We start from the raw sequence: 19,700 nt of genomic DNA on the forward strand, positions 1-19,700 counted from the left end.
TACATCCCCACCTCCCCTTTATATGCTGACAAAAGCATCTTGCATGTATTTTTTAAGAAATACAGATCTTGCCTCAGCTTCCAGGGGCAAGAAGGAAAAAGAACACTTGCATACAAAGTTGCATAGAATAATAAAAACTTTCTGATCTGGTTACTCTGCAGTTTGTTTGAGAAGCAGGTAGTGAGAAAAACCAGTATGTATGTATTTTTCAGGTTTTTTAATACCTTAAAGAACCAGAAAAGATTCCCAAACCTCTCTCCCCCAACAAAGACTACCTATAAAGTTAATTATCCATAAAACAATCCCTTTGAAGCCATATGTATCAAAATTTTTAATCCCAAGTTTTTTTTTTAAAGCTGTTGGTTAGCAAGGCCTGCAAGGGAGAAATTCTACCTCTGTAACTTGGGTCTTGCCACTAAAGTTAGGAATTCCATTGTATTAAAGCCACTAATACTATTCTGCAAATAGCTGGTGATGTTGAACAGTAACAACAAAGCAGCATTTAAATTTCTATCCATGAAGTTTAGACCAAAATTCTAAGTTGGTGGCAGTCCTAGGAAGAAGGCTGAGTTCTATCCAGTCCAAACTCCGAGGGGGAAGGAAACTCTGCCACGGGGAGCCCACGCGTGGCACGTCCAGGTGGGGCACTAAGGGCTGCTCCTGCACTCCCGGGAACGAGAGATCCCCGGGAAAGCAGGGAGATCAACCGCGCCCACTCCCGCTCAGCACGGCAAACACAATGGATTTGGGACCGTTATTCGAACAAATCCCAACTCTCGCCGCTTACCATCAGGCCTCTCCTACACACCACGCAGGCTCCATTCCTAAAGCAGCAGTGTTTAGACAGGTGCTGCTCACCCCGCCCGAAAAAGCCCCTGCATCCCGGGAGCTCAAGTACCGCGATGCAGATCTCAGGTGGGGCTAATGTGTTTTCCCGGAGGATACGGGCGATGCCTTAGCGCATCCCTGCCGGGAGCCGCGGTGCCGGTGCGCTGCCTGGGCAGGCGGGCAGCGGCGCGCCCCGTGCGCACCCCACCTCAGCTCCGGGTGACAGAGGCCGCTCCGAGACCCCGACCCGCTCCGCGCCTGGGAACGAGCTCGGGGCAGCCCCGGCGGGCGGGTTCCCCCGGCCAGGTGCCGCACCGCCCAGCAAAGCGCCCTGCAGCGCCGAGCTCACGCCCGGGAAGGGCACAAGCTGCCCGGTACCCTGAGGGAGAGCGAGCCCTGAGGTCTCCTCACGGGGAGGGCGAACGGCGGAGCCGCCACGGGCCGGGAGCCGCCGGCCGGGGAGCGCAGAGGGACCGCGGGCGGGCACGGCTCGGCAGCGGCAGGTGCGAGCGGCACAGGGCCGGGGCGGGAAGGGAAAGGAGGAACAGGAGGACTCGGGGCCGGGACGGGAAGGGAAAGGAGAGCTCGGGGCCGGGACGGGACAGGAGGGCTCGGGGGAGCGCTCGGGGAAGGGACATGAGGGCTCGGGGAAGGGACATGAGGGCTCGGGGAAGGGGCGGGAAAGGCTCGGGGAAGGGACATGAGGGCTCGGGGATGGGACGTGAGGGCTCGGGGACGGGACGTGAGGGCTCGGGGAAGGAAGGGACAGGAGGGCTCGGGGAAGGAAGGGACAGGAGGGCTCGGGGAAGGGGCGGGAAGGGACATGAGGGCTCGGGGAAGGAAGGGACATGAGGGCTCGGGGCCGCTCGCGCCGCCGGGGCGGGCCCGCCCTTGTGAGGGGGCGCGAGGCGGCACGAGCGCCACGTGACGCCGGCAGCGCCCCCGGTCACGTGCCCCGGTTTGTTGTTGCTCGGTCACGTGCTGCGGTCACGTGCGGCGGCGCTGCCCGCGGCGGGCGGGGGGGGCCGGGCGCGAGGGGGGCGGCGGCGCCAAGATGGCGGACGGGGACGCTGCGCCGCTCCGCCCGCGCGGCCCCGCCGGCCCCGGCAGCGACGGCGCCGAGCCCGCGGCCAAGCGGCACCGCCGCGGATCGGGCAGCGCCGCGCCCGCTCCGCGCCCCGACCGCGCCGCGGCCCCGCCGCCCGCGCCCCTCGCCGCCGCGCCCGCGGAGCCGCCGGGGGAGGAGACGGCGGCCGCGGCTGCGGCGTTCGATGGCGGCCGGGCGGAGCGGGAGGACGGCGGCGAGGCGGCGGCGGCGCGGAGCAGCGCGGACGGCGGGGCCGGGCTGCGGGGCCTGCCCCGGGCGGAGCCGCCTCCGCGGCGGGACCAGGGGGAGGGCGCGGAGGCGGCGCCCGGCGAAGACGCGGCGGAGGCGGCCCCGGGCTGCGGGCGGGCGCAGTGTTCGAACGGGGCGGCCGCGGTGCCGGCCCCGCATCCCGGTGAGGACCGACCCCTCCCTTCTCCCCTCCCTCCCCTCCTCCGCGGCTCCCTCCTCCCCGCACAGGGCCGGCCCCGCGTGTCGCGGGGGCGCCGTGTCACCGGCCCGGCCGCGGCGAGTGCGGGCGCTGCGCCCCGGCCCCGCACTCGGAGCGAGCGGCGGAGCGCTGCGCCCCAGCCCCGCGCACGGAGCGAGCAGCGGAGCGCTGCGCCCCGGCCCCGCCGGCCAGGGCAGCTCCGGGCCGGCCCCGGCACGGCCTCCGCGCCTTGTGCCGCACGGGGACAGCGGCTTGGCTCTCAGCCCTGAGAACATTCATTCTGCTGTGGTGCTGGCAACAAGTTATTCAAAATGAACAAATATAAGGCCGGTTTCCTTTTTGCAATCTCTGCCGTGTTAATTATTTTATTTCTGATCCTTAGAAACTTGTACATAGGCTCAGCAGCAGTAGTCTTGACTAGTTCTTTAAAGAACTGCAAGTGACAGTCTTGGCTAAGGTTTCAGTGACTGCTGCACAAAACGAAGCTAGATCTCAGAGGATATGGGGCGCAGTATCCTCTTTTTTTCTAAAAAGTTTCTTTCAGATATTTGAAGTGTACTGGTAGGCAGCATCACTGTGAAAGTACCTCACAGTGCACACTGATCAGGTTTGAGTTCTGTTTTGTTTGAGTTGTTAATTTTGGCTATTTTTTTTTTGTTTTTAAAGCAGTGCTTTGGAGAGACTTATTAAAATGTATCAGACGCTGCATTCTGCCAGTATAGTCTTTACATTTTATCCTGGAATGCCGTTAAAGGTACTTCAACTCTGTAGTAAATGTCTGTGCAAAAGCAGTCCAAAAGGAACAGGTATAGAGCAAACCTGGAACAGCTTCAGTATTTAAAAACTCCACTAGAACAGCTGACAGCCAAGCCAATGATCTGTTACCAGTGCCTTACACAAAGCTTTTGCTCAGGTCCCTCTGAGCCTCAGGTGTGTTTTGCTGTGGCTGGCTTAGTTCTGGCCTGCATTATCCCCTCTGGTCCTTTGAGGAATACTCAGGGAGTGTTACAGTTTAAACTGTTGCTTTATCCTTCTTGTATCTGTCACTGTTTCCTGAATCCCAGGCCCTGTGGCCTGCGTGTGAGGAGCCTTTCACAATGTAAGCTTTGCTTCTTGATACAGAAGCCATAAAGGTCGCTCAAGTTAAACTTGCACCTCGCGGTTACTGATGTGTACTAATGCACTTTTTCCTTCTCCAAAATTCTCAATGTTCAATGACTTCATGCATAACATGATGGAACTGAAATGCTGTAAATAAATAGATTAATAGGAAATAGTAATGTCCATCAGCACCTGTGGCCTCAGAAGAACAAGATAGCAAGGACCAACAACAAATTTCCGTCATTGATCTTTCTTTTCTAATCAAAAATAAAGTCAAATCAAAAATTTATGCTAACAAGGAGAAGGACAACACAACCTCTGAATAAAAAATGATGGTGTCTTGTGGTGTTCTTTATTTGAGAATCAAGTGGAATAACAGCTAAAACAGTGCAGGAGGTTCTTCAGTTCTTCAGATGAGAATGAGAACTACGCCAGTGACTCTTTGCTTTACAGAGCACGACTGAAATTTGTTCTTTGTTAATATCTTAGATTTTCAACCAATGAAGCTACAGGTGCTGAGGCTATTTCTAACGAAGCCAGTAAAAAAGGTTGTTGAGTAGTCTACGTTCTAATGAGCTGCTCAGGCTGGACTTTAGATTTCCCCTTCAATGTGAGCTCAGTAACACAAGTGCCTTGTGCTGCCCTGGGCTCGCTCATCGAGGTCTGAGATGGAGTTAGATTGAGTTACTCTGGCTTGAGGCCACGGGCTGAGCCGAGGTGACTCTGGCACTCTGAGCCAGGCCCAGCTGCAGGGCCAAATGGACGAGAGAAACTTGGTGAGGGTGGTACAGGGGAGCATGTTCTGTGTCACAACTGAAATATCATAAATTGTGTATGTGGTCAGCAATACAGCTGAGCTGCAAGGTAACACCCTCACCAAATCCTGTGAATTTGTTGTAGCAAATGTGCATTTGTGGGTTTCTTTCAAAATGTTGTTAAATGCTCTTAAAACCTAGTCAAAGATCTGTCTGCAATGGTGACATGTTTTCATTTTACCCAGTTTTTGAATGAACTGAATGCAGTGGGAATTGTAAGGGAAAGGTGTTTTCAGTTATACTTTTAAAACATTTGGATTTTTTCTATGGTGAAATATCAATAATGCCCAACACTTTAGAGAACGAGATTTCACCAAGGTCAGCATCCAGTCCCCCTGAAGCCCAGCACTGAGGTGCAAACCCTGCAGTAAATCTACCAACATCTTGGAAGTCTATCTCTAAATGTGAAGAGAAACAGACATTTTCTGTGCCTGAGTGACAAAGCTTCTGACTGAGTGTGTGATTTGTGTTTTTGTGATCTGTTTGAAGATGCACTGTGCCCTTGGGCTGGAGTGTAATCCCGTGCTCATGCTGTCTTGCAGATAACTTCCTCCTCAGCGATGAAATCATAGCCAATGGCTTTCACTCCTGTGACAGTGATGAGGAAGACAGAGCCTCACATGCAAGTTCCAGTGACTGGACCCCAAGGCCACGTATAGGTAGAAGCCTGGAGCATGATCTTGGATGCTCTTTGCCTTTGAACAATCACTCCCCAGTGTTCAAGTTATTTTTCCTGTTGCAAAAATATTGGCACTTAGTGCCTCTGAACAGCTTAGAGGTGTTGACTGTATTCTGTATGTTATTTAAGGAGTTTAAAAATGAACCTTGAAACTTGCTGTATTTTGATTAAAATTTTCAATGTCTTATTTTTTTCTTTAATAGAAATCCTGCCACAATTCCTATGAAAAGCATACACACAGGTTCACTAAATTAGACTAATTTATAGCATATTTCCATAGCTTGCCTACTTAGTATTAATTCTTTAAGGGACAAGAAGATGATCCCTGTATGATTTTAGGACAGTGAGCCCTCATCTCAAGTGTTTCTGGAAATATTGATTTAATGGCTTGAGGAGGTAATGTCTGAAATAATTTGTGTTAAATGACCAAAAAACAACAAAAATCATGGATTTCTGGTCTCTATGTGTCTGTTTAGAGTGATGGTTTATAATATCACTGGAAAATATATGTATGTTTGTTGTTTGTTTGTTGTCAGCTTATTCCTCTAAATACTAAATGTTGGGAAAGTGCAGATGGAGGCACATTGTGAAAATCCTGTTGCACCTCTACAAGAGGTTAACTTTGCTGTGAACTGGGATTTTCACTTGACCGACTTTCTATGAAATCCTTCATGGGTTAACATAAAATAATGATATATAAATAAAATGCCCAGCTCTCACTTTTAGACCAAAATACAGGGGGTTTGATGCAGTAATTGAGCATTAAATTGGATTAATGAAACTGTACTAGTAAGGATTAATAAATGGAACAGTAACCATGATCATCTGCAGTACCTGACTCTGTTTTAAATATCTGTATTTTTAAATTTTCTTAGGTCCCTACACTTTTGTTCAGCAGCATCTCATGTTAGGTACAGACCCACGGACGATTCTGAAGGACCTGCTGCCAGAAACGATCCCCCCACCTGAACTGGATGACATGACTCTGTGGCAAATCGTGATAAACATCCTTTCAGAGCCACCAAAAAGGAAGAAGAGGAAAGATATCAACACCATTGATGATGCTGTGAAACTTTTGCAGGAGTGCAAGAAGATCATGGTCTTGACTGGAGCTGGGGTAGGTATTGCTGCAACGACTGTGTGAAAATGTGGAGCCAGGTTGGTTCAGTACTTCAGTACAGCTTGCAGGGATGGGAACAAGAGGTAGCAAACCCTGCAGTAAATCTGGCAGCAGCTGTGGGGGGAAGAGTCCAGTCCACTGCAAGGACTGCAGCTTCCATTAGAAATTACACATCTTTCTTCTCAGAACCAAATATTGTTAGACACAGAAACTTGTAAATAGCTGCTCCCATGCAAAACAGTTTTGGAATAAGAACACATTATCTGTCCAGAACTTCTTCTATCCTAGTCTTTTGTTTCAAAACAGAATCTCAGTGGATCTCTTAAAATCCCAGATGGAGTTTGAGGGACTGGAAGAAGAGGATTTGAAAAGAGCTGGGGGGAGGAGGATCATAAGAACAGTTTGATCGGATTTCAGCAGACTGCATGTTACTTTCAGCACGTGGTGCTCTGTGGTGCTGATAAAGCTACTCACTGTTTGACTAAAGAACATTTCTGAACTGCAGCACATGTGCAGCTCTGTACCTGTGCACCAGATCTTTTCTTGCTTCTGTTGTTCACACACAGATGGTGTGATATGATCCAGATCAGATGAGTAATTCAAATCAGCTTTTAGAAGAGCACTGCTACTCCCAGTCTTGCTCTTTCCCTACTTGCATACACCTGCTCCTCTTCCCATGCTATTTTGGGGTAGTCTGAGACAATGATTTCAGTCCTTATTGACTACTACAATGCTTTGATAAGCAATGTTTATTGATAAACAACTTTTATCAAAAGCGGTTTATTCTTCAGAAGTAAGAATATATTTTTAAAAGCAAGACTATTCTGTTAGTGTGATAGTATATAAAAAAAAGTTTAAATATCAACCAGCATATCTAAACCTGAGTTGGTAGATCAGTGAACAATTAATAATTAAATTTAATGAAATAATGCTCTAAATTTTTGTTCACATCTTACAAAACTTCCAGTGGTAAAAGCAAGTTCTGGTATCCTGTTACTACCTGTGCAGACTGTACTAAAGGGATTTTGTCCACTCTCAAATTTTGTTTCTGTGCTGTTTCTCCTGGTTTTGATTTGGGAATTGTTATATGGGACCAAAAAAAAAAAAAAAAAGGAAAAGAAAAATCAATACAGAGAACCCAGACTGGTTTGGTTGTTCTTAATGTTTCTGAGCACTAGGCATACAGAAATGTGGTTTCCCAGAGCAACACTTTATAGTCCAATATGTAGTTTCACTTATTTCAGATTGCAAAAATATATTTCAGGTGTCAGTGTCTTGTGGAATACCTGACTTTAGATCCAGAGATGGCATCTATGCACGCCTTGCTGTGGACTTCCCAGACCTTCCAGATCCTCAAGCAATGTTTGATATAGAATATTTCAGAAAGGATCCCAGGCCATTTTTTAAGTTTGCAAAGGTATGCTTTTCCAACAGTTCTTGTCTTGGTCAGTAAAGACAGATGACAATATTAAAATGCATAACTCAGATAAAAACTAGAAACTGTTCAGCAACATTCTCTTTTTAAAGTTTATTTTACTGTTCCTGTAAGTTGATGATATAAACAACAATTTCAGATGGTTGAAAAACTCTCAGTGATATTAAACAGTATCAAAAGCAGCAATTATGTCTCTTAGACAAGAAGGAATTGTAGAAACTGTAGACATATGGAGAAACAAAAAAAAACCCCAAACTCCAATTGCATTTAGTCTTCAATTTCCTTGGAACCAAAAAAAAAACTCAAACCCAAGATACAAGAATTTCTACAGGACCAGTAAGGACTTGTGAAAATCAATCACCATTGGTTGTGCTCATTCTTTCTTCCATTTGCTCACAATTCATACTACTGGTCTGTCCTGTTACAAAGATTGGAAAAGAAAACCCAATGCATTCTTTTTCTGCTCAGCTTTCTCTGAAAGCTTCCTATCCAGATACTAACAAATTTTGATGTTCATTAGTATACTCTGTTCCTTTGGGTTTTAATATTAAAAAACCACCACCCCCACAAACAAAAACCCACCCCAAACCAAAAAACACCACAGCAAGCAAAAAAATCAACTTATTTGAAGCCTGTCTACACACAGGTTTTACCAAAAAATACCACTGCAAGCAAAAAAATCAGCTTACTTGAAGCCTGTCTACACACAGGTTTTACCAGAAAAGTCCAAATCTAATTTAGCTGATACTTTTTACTTTTCCACTCCTCCCCCTCCTTTTCTGTTCATCAGAATACGTGTTTCTAGTAACAAATCTTGAGGTCACTTGACACTTAACAAAGGACAGAAAGATTTCCTATTTCATAATTCTCAAAGCCAGAAAAAGATCTAAACATGGCTTTTATGCTGTGTAAAACCCAAACCCCAGCTTGCACAGAGCAGTTCCTCCTGCACGCTGAGGAGCTGAGCAGTGGGAAAAGGAGCTGGATGCCAGGGCAGTGGCAAAGGGCACAGGGAGGGACCCCAGGGTAAGGGGCTCTGGGGTGCTGGGGACAGTGCCCAGCTCAGGGGAAAACTCTGTCTAATGTGCTTCTGAATTCCCTAGGAAATCTACCCGGGACAGTTCCAGCCATCTCTCTGTCACAGGTTCATCGCTTTGATGGATAAAGAAGGAAAACTCCTCCGCAACTATACTCAGAACATAGACACACTGGAACAGGTTGCAGGAATCCAAAGGATAATACAGTGTCATGGTTAGTGGGTCTAGTTTCACTTATTTTCCCTGTGGGAATTCTTACTGGTGCATGTGACAAGGTAATCGCTGTTGGAATGAAACTTTCTTTCCTTGAATTCTTGTCTCTCGCCAACAAACACTCTGATTTTTAAATGGTGAAATTTTGTTTTAGACAGCTTACATTTAAATCAGAAGGGTTTCAAGTAGAAATAACTCCTTTCAGGAATTGAGCTTGATAAAGGGTCTGTGTATCAGTGAAGATCCACACCCTGTTGGCACGAGCTTAGACTGTAATTTCTAAAATGCTTTTGGTGCTTCTTGATCTGTGTGACAACATAGCATGGAAACCAGTCTTGCCATGGGTCCCTCTCACTGCCCATAACGGAATGGGAGTCTTGGTGTTATCTGACTCTTTATGTCATATTACACTGAAATCCTAAAATATCCTGACACCTCAGTAACTCCACCTCAGGTATAAAACATTGAGGATCAATCACCAGTTCAGTTGAACTGAAGATCATCTTGTTGCACCTTCAGTGTCATACAGATTCTGTAATTATGAGGCCTAATTAAGTGGAATTGCTTTAATTGCTTGATATGCTTTCCATTTCCAAGGACTTGTATATGTCAAACTGAAAGTCCAAGGATTAGTTTTCAGAAGAATTCAGAAAATTAGTTCTTAAATGCATGTTTGGATCATTTAGTAAACCTCAGACACATAGATCATCTAAAAGCAGCACTGGCATGTTTGTAAGTTCCATCCAACTAATTGCACCTTTGCCAGGGGCCAAACTCATGTGGTTTCCATACCTACAAAGCTTAGCACAGTGCCAGATCCGTTTCCAATTTTCATTCTCCAGGCAGAGCAAGCACAGTGCTCTTAGTGGGGCCCAAGCAGCATACAGCAGCATCTGCCAGTCAGCTCCCCAGCCCCAGTGCTGGTTTCTGTGCTTAGTGTGCCACACGTTTTCTTTTGGTTGGCATTTCATCTGAGGCATTTGTCACAAACCTCTTATGTGGCTGGGTTTTTGCACATCACTGCTGTACTCAAGCTCCCCATTTTTCCAGTTGCACACTGCAGGGATGAGATCACAATCTTTAGTGTATGTCCCGTAAAAGGTGATGCTGAACGAAACAGATTCTTTAAAAGCATGTGCAGCTGGAGATTTTGAGGCCATTGCAAATTAGCAAAGGTTCTTTTGAGCCCATCAAGCTTTATCTGACCTACAGCTGCTGCTTTTTAACAAATGGTTGTTTCCTAATGATGATGGCTGAAGAGAAACCAAAGCTCTAAATACACTGCTGTATTTATTCTACTTTTTCCTGTGGCTGGGGCAATGGTAAGTTAATCATGAGCAGTTAACACAGAACCTTGCAGTGATTTGGGGAGTTCTTATGTGAACCTTCAGACCCATCTGTCACTGCAAACCTACAGTACAGTTCCTCCTGTGAAAACTGTGGTGTCTGAGATGCATTCTGCTGTATTTAAAATGGCTCTTGCATTCAACCAATGCATCTGGAATTAGATTGCATTCCTTCCTGGAGCTGAGTGAGCAGAGGGTGTGGCTTGCTGGCTGGGAATGGCATGGGCACCAAACTTCTGCTGGTGAAAAATAACTCACATGATGGAGTTGCAGAGAAGCAGCAGCAGATGCCTCTGAGTTGGGTCTGCAAGCCTGATAGACATGAGCCTGTATGAAGCTCTGAATTATTACTATCAGCTAATTAAAGTGAGCAAATAACTGTCATACCTCCCATAGTCCTTGGAATCCCTCACACTGGGGGAGCTGCAGTGCTGAGCAAGGTTTCAGAAGCTGTGTTCTACTTTTTCAGAAGTTTTCAGGCCTGCAGTGATCAGCAGAGCTGAGTTGCCAGCTGCTCATAAATTATATGCTCCAGGTTTTTCTGTGCTTTCACTCTTTGTCTTACCCAGATACAATACCCTGAAAGAATATTGTCTTTATTAATGCATTTTCTTAGTTATCTTGTGCTACTGTGGGTTGCTGTGCTGCTGATGCTGTTTGCAGCACCACTGCTATGAACAAGAAGGGCAGGTTCTGTTCTCTGCTCCTTGTCTGTGCTTGCACAGGTCAGGGATCTGAGATGTGAGAGGACACAGCATCGTTTGTGCTGACGTGCATGTGGTATATGACTACTCCTAAAACAAGATTTCTGCTCACTAACACCTAGAAGAACAGTAACTTCTAGTATTACAAGGATCTCTTCTTAATTTTACATTACCTTTTTTAATGGCTTGATTTCTGTAGCACTGCAACATAACAGCCTATTTGTCAAAACAGCTTGGGTATAAGACCAAATCTGAATTACTTCAAATCCTGATGCTACCATACGGGTTTTTTCCCTTCAGGTTCCTTTGCAACAGCTTCCTGCCTGATCTGTAAATACAAAGTTGATTGTGAAGTTGTTCGAGGAGATATTTTCAATCAGGTAAAAAATTTACTTTAACTCACTTTCAGCTTTCTAATAAGTAATTCTCTCAAAAACACCCCAAACCAAACCCTGAACCACCATCCTGGGATTGCTTACAAGATCTGCTTTTAAAAGTCTCTATATCTCTGTATGTATTTAATAAAAGTGCCTCTCTGTATTTTAGTATTTCCTCTGGTATTTAAAAGTATATTCAAATACCGTACTCCAAAATTAGGTAATGGCAAAAATTAGAACAAAACCTTAACACTAACAAAACCATTTTTAATAGGTCCTCTGATAAAAATTAAGAGGTTAAATGGTAAGCACAAAGTTGGATTTATACCTGGTTTGTGTTGATCTGAATTTAGAGTCACACTGAGAAAGCATTCTTAGCCTTTTATAACATTGGCTGCTCTTTGAGCATTTGCCTGTCTTAAAAATGTGTTTCAAATGCAGCTGATCCATGGAGAAATTGCTAATCACAGAGCAGGCTAGAGCAAGGATCAAATGGCATGTTGGTGTTCCTAGGACTCCTGAACTATTCCATGTTCCAAACTCCCCATTTCTGGGTGAAGTGACCCAGGACCAAGGCAGGAGCTGGTTCTGCTCTGTCAGAGCAGATGAACGTTTGACTTGGAGACCCTCTCTGCATTTGCTTCTCTCCCCCTTCTCTTGAAGGAACAGAGGTGATGATTCTGTCATCAAAAAAAGGTCTTGATTATGCAAATGAAAGGGGACTCCTTCTGTAGGCTCAGTGGTTTTTTGATAAATGCCTCAGAGTCCACAGTTGCAACAGAGTGCACAGATGAGAAACATGGAAGGGATGTAAATCCTTCAGGCATTACATTTGAAATGGAATTCAGTGAAAGCCTTTCAGAAGAGATGTTTGAGTTAAAGCTTTAAGAAATGTGAATCTCATAAGACTGAAGCCTTGTAACACTGAATTAATGAATATGAAATTTGGTTTACTCTGCTATTAAGAATATTATTTTTAAGAACATCCTAAAGATATTTTTTGCTCCTTTACCTCCAGAGCCACCTGACTGAAGTTAGATTTTCTCTTTCTAATATATAAAGATTTGAGGGAAAAGTTCAAAACTCACTCTAGCCACCTGCTCCTTTTTGGGGAATCCTTTAGTTGGTTTCCCATGACTGTGGGATTATTAGGTGCTTTCTTGCTTCGGTGCAGGGTGAAGGTTTCCACCACATCAGTTCCCAGCTCTTGTGCCAAATTGCTTCTTATCCCACAAGGCATCCATCCCGAAAGGTTTTTCTTTGCTCAAACACTTTAATTTTTGGGAAAGATTATCTGACACTAGAAGAAGGCCTTCTACTTGTCATATTTTCTAATTTGGAGAGTATTGTCTCTGTCCCACTGCAGGCATCCATAAAATTAATTCTTTCATTTAAACTTTCAACGTGCTATATTATTTTTTCTGCAGCTGTTGTCTGTATAGCAGGGACTTGTTATGCATTGAAATGTCAGTTTTCAGGTATTTTTCTATTCCAATGGGTAATATACATATCTTTACATCTTTATAGCTCTAATTTGTAGCTTGTGATGGTTTCTATATGATTGCAGCTCCTTGGATTTATTGTGAAGTTTTATATTTTAACACTACAGCTGAAAAGACTTGAACTGTTGTAAGGAAATTTCTCAGTATTGTCTGTGGATCACTCACCTTCTTGCTTTTATTCGCTCTTAAAAAGTCTTTTGAGTAGAAAAGAGTTGAAAGAAATCCCAAAGATCAGAAAACTCCCTGGCTCAGGAGAAAAGGGAATCTACTTCTCCACAAACCCAACTAGTGACCACTTTGGTTAGCGAAGCAGATTCTCCTCTGTTTCTGGAGGAATTAGAAGAGTTTAAAATGGAGACCTAGCAAGTTCTGGCCTCTATTTTTGTCCTGATGCTCTTAGCCAGTTGCCTGCCCTGCAGCTTTGTGAGCATAACACAGGTAACCTTTTGGAGGAGAGGAGAAACTGCAGGTAAAGCTCTACAAAAGACTCTTGGATTAGAACAGCATTTGTATCAGATCCTCAACTGGAACCTGACAGCAAAATCTCAGTTTTTGTTCTGATTAAACTATGAAAAATCTGTTCCTGTCAAATGGAGGTGTGTTCAGTTGGTGTTGAGCACAACTGCTGGACTTTGGCTTGTGGTATAGACCTGCCTGGTCTCTCCCTCTTTATTCCTGCTGTAGCTTTATTTCCCTGAGCGGTTGCTGCAGGCAGCAGTGAAAAGTGTAGTTGCCTGTACACCCACAGAACAATGAAATGAGGAAATATCACTGCAACTTCCCTGTCTGTGCCAAAATAAGTGCCTGTGAGACATGGAAGTGTGAGTTTCTCAGAGGCCAGCCCTGCAGGGCTGTAACAGGGCTGTTGTGTGCAGGTGGTGCCCCGCTGTCCCTGCTGCCCCCCCGAGGAGCCGCTGGCCATCATGAAGCCAGACATCGTGTTCTTCGGGGAGAACCTGCCTGAGCAGTTCCACCGTGCCATGAAGTATGACAAAAATGAAGTGGATCTCCTCATTGTCATTGGGTCTTCACTCAAAGTAAGACCAGTAGCATTGATCCCAAGTAAGTGACTATCTCTGGTAATACTTTCTTTTAAAAATTTGCATGAGAAGTGGAATTCTCAGTTAAGAAACTCCAGGCTATTAGAAACACCTTTGGCTCAATTTAGTGAGCAGCACATTTTGTAAGATGAAAGCTGCTTGCCTATGTAAAGCTCAAATGCAAAATTGAGAAAGTAACAAATTCTAAGTGCTTTTTCTACCTTCCAGGTAGATCTCAAGATAATTAAATGATTATCTGAAAAACTATTCTCTTAAACCTGAATGACTTTAAGATCCATTTCTCTCTGTGCTTGCTTTAGAAGGTTTGAAGGCTTTAGAAAGGAAGCATCTCAACAGCAGTATATTCCTCACGTGCACTGAAGTGCCTAAAACAAATGCACAAAATCAACATAATTTGAAGATATTACAGTACTAATTTAAATCTTTTTAATACTACTGTACTTTTAATATTACTGTAGCCAGTATTTCTGTGCATATGTTTCTCAGTGATTGAGGAATGCTTTTAACTGGAAAAAATGGGGGGAAAAAACCCATCTAACCAGGCTACAGTAGGCACAGCAGGTGAAACCGCCATTGTTAAATTTGGGACTGGCTTGCCTTCTGCCTGACCTGGCTGGTTTTGTCTTGTTGCAAGTGAAGGCATGAAGAGAAGCCTGAGCTTTCTCAGCAGGTCCCTGCTGGAAGTAAATCCAAGTGACTACGTTTGAATTTTCTTTTCCATCTATAGGTTCCATCCCCCATGAAGTGCCTCAGATCTTAATTAATAGGGAACCTTTGCCTCATCTACACTTCGACGTGGAGCTTCTTGGAGACTGTGATGTCATTATTAATGAATTGTGTCAGAGGTTGGGTAGTGAATACACAAAACTTTGCTACAACTCGGTAAAACTTTCGGAAATCACAGAAAAGCCTCCACGGCCGCACAAGGAGCTCGAAGCGCTCTCAGCTGAGCTCCCACCAACCCCTCTGAACATTTCAGAAGGCTCCAGTTCACCAGAAAGGATGAGCCCGGCCAATTCTGCGGGGGCGTCAGAACATCCACCGGAATGTAAGGTAGAAAACTGTCAGCCTGCCCCAGAAACTAAAGGGACCTGCTCAGAGGAGACGCTTCAGGACACACAGGTGTCATCAGAAAACCCTGAAAATCCTGCTAGTGAGCTAATGAACTCTGAAACAATGAAGGAAAATGGATCTAATGATGGAGAAAATAAAGAAAAGAGTGAAATATTGAAGAAGTGTTGGGTAAACAGATCTGCAAAAGAACAGATTAGCAAAAGGCTGGATGGTAAGTGTTAATGCTTTTCAGTATTTTGCTTCCTTTTAGTTGATACATTTATGCTAGACTTACCTTAAAGTGATAAATAAGTTACTCTCGAGGCAGTCGGTAGATTTTGTTGGCTATTTTTGTTCAGACAAGTGTCTACATAACTCACTGAACCATTTATTTATTTTGGAGAAGCCAGTAGGAAATATTTTTTGTATTTCATAATAGGTTTTAAAATCAGTGATTACATCCTCACCTAAAAGATCAAAGTTTAGAAGGCTGAAGGTAGGTATCAAAAAATAAATCCCTTCGTAACATTTTCAAATGCATTTTCAGAAAAGTGAGTTTCATCCTGAGGTGTTCAGAACCTGGTCACAGGAGAGCATGATTTGGTATTGCAGTACAGCTGGAAGACAAAGTAATGACAGGACTTAAAAATCTCACAGCTGGAGTGAGGCACATCTTTAAGGAAGTTTAGAGTTCCCAAGGAAGCCTGTGTGCAGCCCTGTAACTGATGTAAGGAGTCAGGAATTAAAGTACAATTTTCCAAAGGAAAGGCTGGGTTCAGACTTCTGTCTGATACTCCATGCAGGGGGCTCCCATTCTGTCACAGGTAGAGGAAGTTTAGCTCGGAATGCGTTCCCATAAAACAGCTGCTGAACAATCAGCATAAATTCTCTCTGGAATCATAGGGAGGGGGAGGAGGAACACTGAGCTTTCCAGTGAAGCATTTCTTTTGCCCTTTGTAATAAATAAACACACATGGGCAAAAATGCATTTTCATGTCATCTGATTTGTCAGTTAAGTCACTGTTGAAAACAGATCTATGCAGGCACCTTCTAACCACAAGATCTTGCATCAGTCATTTACTTTGGCATGTGACTGACTGTTAAAATTCTGTTCCAGGTACTCAATATCTGTTTTTGCCACCCAATCGCTATATCTTCCACGGTGCTGAGGTCTACTCAGATTCTGAAGACGATATCATATCTTCCAGCTCTTGTGGCAGCAGCAGTGAGAGCGGCTCCTGCCGCAGTCAGAGCTTAGATGTGGAGGATGAGAGTGAGATGGAGGAGTTTTACAATGGCATAGAGGATGAGGATGCTCCCGAGCGGGAAGAGGAGCCTGGATTCGGGGAGGATGGAGCCGAACAGGAGGAGTTGGCAGCTGAGGAATCAGCTGAGACAAATGAAGCTGCAGGGACTGAACATCCGAGCAACGCGCTGTAAAGTGATCGCTGACTGGTTACAGGAACTTCCCACCAGCATTAGGAGCTTTGGCATGTCAGAATGAATGTTTACGTCTGAATTTAGAGCAACAAAACCATACGGATGTAGTGTTTATAAATAACTAAAACAGATTTTCATGCTTAGTTTTTTACCTTTTTCAATAAAAATCTATTACTGCGCACTCAACACTAACTCATCTTTTTTTTAAGGTACTAGGACTATCTAAACAACTGTCACTATGTTCACTTTTAAGTTCATCTGTCTGATCAGGCATCCATGTATATAATACATATTTTTGCTTAATAAATTTCAGCTTATATTATTTTTAAACAGTTTTGAAAAAGCCATTGGAATGTTTAACTAATATAAAGGGAACAGCTAATTTAGACCAAAGAATGGTATTTTCACACCTCTTGCTTTGTAACACTTTGGTTTATTTAAAATCTTCTTACACTTCTGCTAAACCTTTCATTCATGCCTAGTCTGTCATTAAACACTGGCATTTTCTAAGACCTACTGTGGCAGCTAATTTTTTTTGCTTTAACAGTTCCTTTGTATGTTTGAGACATACTTAATTGCTAGCAGATAGCGAGGTGGAAACAAGACAGCAGCACTTGAGGAATCCAATGGTTTTTCGATGGATCAAGAAGTGCTGTGCAAATGCTGAGGCTGCTGTGTATGCCTTCCTGTGGACATGAGGCGTTGTTGGCGTTGGCTCCTTAGCAGTTAGAATGCGGCATTCTGAACAGAAAAGATCCCCCCAGTCAGATCACGCTGTATCCAGTGGTCACATCTAGAGCAGCTTGCTTTATAAACAGCATCTGAGGAATTGCCAAGGCTGCAGTGTGGAAGCAGAGTTGAGAAGAGTGTCCCTCCCAGCGTGTGAGAAGGCGCAGAAATGAAGCTCCTCCTTTGTGCTAACTGATGCACCAAGCCAGAGACTGACTCCAGTGGTGGGAGCCTCCGTTTGTGCTGCCAGGGAGCTCCACGGAGATCAAGGACCTGCTGGCCTGAGCTCCTCCTGAGCTGGGAAACCTCCTCCCAGCTGCCAGCTCCACCCTGGACACAAAAGCAAAGCAGCTTCTCCCCCACTCTGCCGTCTCAAGTGCTAGGCTGCCTTAAAACTGGATGTTGCAAATGTTCAAGTGCAGATTGTTTCCAAGCCTTTAGAACTATTTTGTACAATTGCACAGTGCAGTAGTCAGTGAAACAGCATTTTTCTATAAACCACTTTTTCAGCATTGGCCCAAATGAACTCAACAATGTAGATGATTCATATACTTTGCTTTAATATTTATTACATTTTGGAAGATGTATAGTGGCTGTTCTTTGAACATAATACAACAGTTAATAAATATTTAAGAACAGCCTCCTGTATTCATTGGGAAATGTTGGCATGTTGTCTCATTGTCCAAATTTAACACAGCTCTTATTTGGCTACATTAAAGAATGTAATATGTTTAGTTTTCACTTGCATGTCACAGTGTATTAGTTTGTGCTATAGGAGATATTTTAAATTGAAATACTTTGTTTTAAATTATTTTTACAGTGAGGATTGGTTTCTGCTCTTTTATATTGTATATAGTGTCTTTTATGTAATCTACTGGCATATGTTTTGTAGAAGACTGTTTAAAATGACTGGCTATCTTCCTGCAACTTTTGAAATACAAAACCAGTGTTTTATACTCGTACACTCTGTTCTAAAGTCTATTAAAATTGTAATTTGATTTCTGGTTTCCATTAATTTCTAGCTATTCCTTACAAACTTACCAAAGATGCCCTATAAAGTGAAGGCATTCCCTGGCTAATGGAAGGCATTACATATTAAATGTTTTTTTTTCCACCATCCCAAAGGTGGCAAAGCCTGAGTGAAGCTGCCTTGAATTGTTCTGGGTTTATCCTGTGGCTCCCTGGGAGCTGCAGCTGTGCTGAGCACATCCCAGGTAGTTTCCAGGGGCCCTCAAGGGCCAGGGCCCAGTTTAATTAGCTTTCCACTGTAACACATTCCTGTGTGGATGATTCCACTGTTCTTCTGAACCACCACCTCTCAAATAGAAATTGATCTGTATTGGAAGAAAAAGTGATAGAACTCACATGCTTGAGGCCCACAGTATTAAAAACAGACTCAACACACACAGATGTCTTCCTATCAATTACTTACTACTATGAAGGACTTGAAAACATTTTTCCTTTGAACAGAACAGCTGCACCTTCTTCTATACTTAGATGAAGAAGTTCTGTATTTTGTTCTTCCTTGTGTCTTTGATAATATTATTTGAACAGAAGAGGAACCCCAAACCATCTCTTACTCCTCCATTTCACAAACTGCCCCTTCCCCAGAGCAAGGATGTTGTCTTCCAAGAGTATTTAACACAGTGAAGAGGCAAATGGTGAGCATGAGGAAGCATTTGCTATCACAGCTTTTTGTTATTCCAAAGTACTCAGCTCCTTGCACAAAATTTGTCTGGAAGCATGGCAGAGCATGTCCAGGTCCAGCTCTAATCTGTACAATCCCAAAAGAGACACTTACTGTGGTAACACATAAACTCTGAACAGAGAGAGACACAGCTCTCCCAGGATTTTTCTGGGAAGTGGTGAGAAGCTGTGAGAAAGCTCAGAGAATGAGATAATAATTGTTTTAATTCTTTCTCTGCACCTCTGGCAGCCTCTGTCAAACATGTTTACAAGAAGGAGTGGTCCCTTCTTGACCAATAAGTATGAAGATTCCTAAAGGCCAATCAGGTCTTAGGTCCACTATTGTTTCTATAAGAACTGTGGATTTCTAATAATAAAGTGCTTTTTCATGCTTTCTGATGATGGAGTCTCTGTATCACCTTTGTCTGTCCCCGATACCCCTTCGGTGACAACTTACTTTTCTGATAATTTACCTAACTACCCTGTGAAAGCAACTTAGCACTTAGTATTTATATTGAATAGATGTCCTGAAAAAAAAGGAAAGTACAAGCATTTGTGCCACTCACCAATAATCTTAATGCTTAAATACTGAACCAGAACAGTCAAATTGAAAAGCAGTTGGATTTATTTGCACAATAGACTTATCTATAAAGTGACTGAAGAATAAAACTCAGTGCAAAATGCTGAGTTTCAGGCAAAAACAACTGGCCATGTCTAGGTAGCAATGGGTTCTAATCTAGATGTAAATCCTTGAGAAGTCATGGAGTTGTACCCTGAGTTACTCTTTGCTAGGCACTTTCAAGAAGACACAGACTGTTAGGACTCAGCAGGAAAATAACAGTATTAATGATCCTAATAATGGTGTGCCAAGGGAAAACAAGAGCCCAAGAAACCCCAGCCAGGCACACCCAGAGCCTCCACCTGCCCTGCCTGGGGGATGGTGGAAGCAGGTACACCACCACAGGTCTTTAAAGGACTGTTCCTTAAGGGACACAACCCCAAGTGCTCTCTGCCCATGGCACTGTTATTTTTACTCTCT

General features: G+C 44.1%; 1 protein-coding gene across 2 annotated transcripts; it reads left to right on the top strand.

Moving 5' to 3' along the window:
• The first annotated feature begins 1,087 nt into the window (after positions 1–1,087).
• SIRT1 (sirtuin 1) lies at positions 1,088–17,973 on the top strand. Of its 2 annotated transcripts, none has more exons than XM_072930788.1 (9): positions 1,088–1,331; positions 4,822–4,938; positions 5,834–6,075; positions 7,343–7,495; positions 8,617–8,764; positions 11,114–11,193; positions 13,568–13,754; positions 14,481–15,038; positions 15,924–17,973. In XM_072930788.1, exons 3-9 carry the CDS (start codon positions 5,863–5,865, stop codon positions 16,244–16,246), a joined length of 1,662 nt encoding a protein of 553 aa, XP_072786889.1. In that variant the 5' UTR covers positions 1,088–1,331; positions 4,822–4,938; positions 5,834–5,862; the 3' UTR covers positions 16,247–17,973. The 2 variants fall into 2 exon arrangements, with proteins under 2 accessions (XP_072786889.1, XP_041573028.2); XM_041717094.2 differs by lacking the exon at positions 1,088–1,331 and adding an exon at positions 1,832–2,327.
• The last annotated feature ends 1,727 nt before the right edge of the window (positions 17,974–19,700 follow it).

This window comes from Taeniopygia guttata, chromosome 6 (genome assembly GCF_048771995.1).
Source record: "Taeniopygia guttata chromosome 6, bTaeGut7.mat, whole genome shotgun sequence".
NCBI lineage: Eukaryota > Metazoa > Chordata > Aves > Passeriformes > Estrildidae > Taeniopygia > Taeniopygia guttata.

Bases quoted from the DNA above. Each gene is read 5' to 3' on its own strand.
- SIRT1 (XM_041717094.2), top strand. From the start codon at position 1,883: ATGGCGGACGGGGACGCTGCGCCGCTCCGCCCGCGCGGCCCCGCCGGC. The intron at 7,496-8,616 runs GTATGCTTTTCC...TGAATTCCCTAG, and splicing joins CATTTTTTAAGTTTGCAAAG to GAAATCTACCCGGGACAGTT. The intron at 15,039-15,923 runs GTAAGTGTTAAT...ATTCTGTTCCAG, and splicing joins GATTAGCAAAAGGCTGGATG to GTACTCAATATCTGTTTTTG.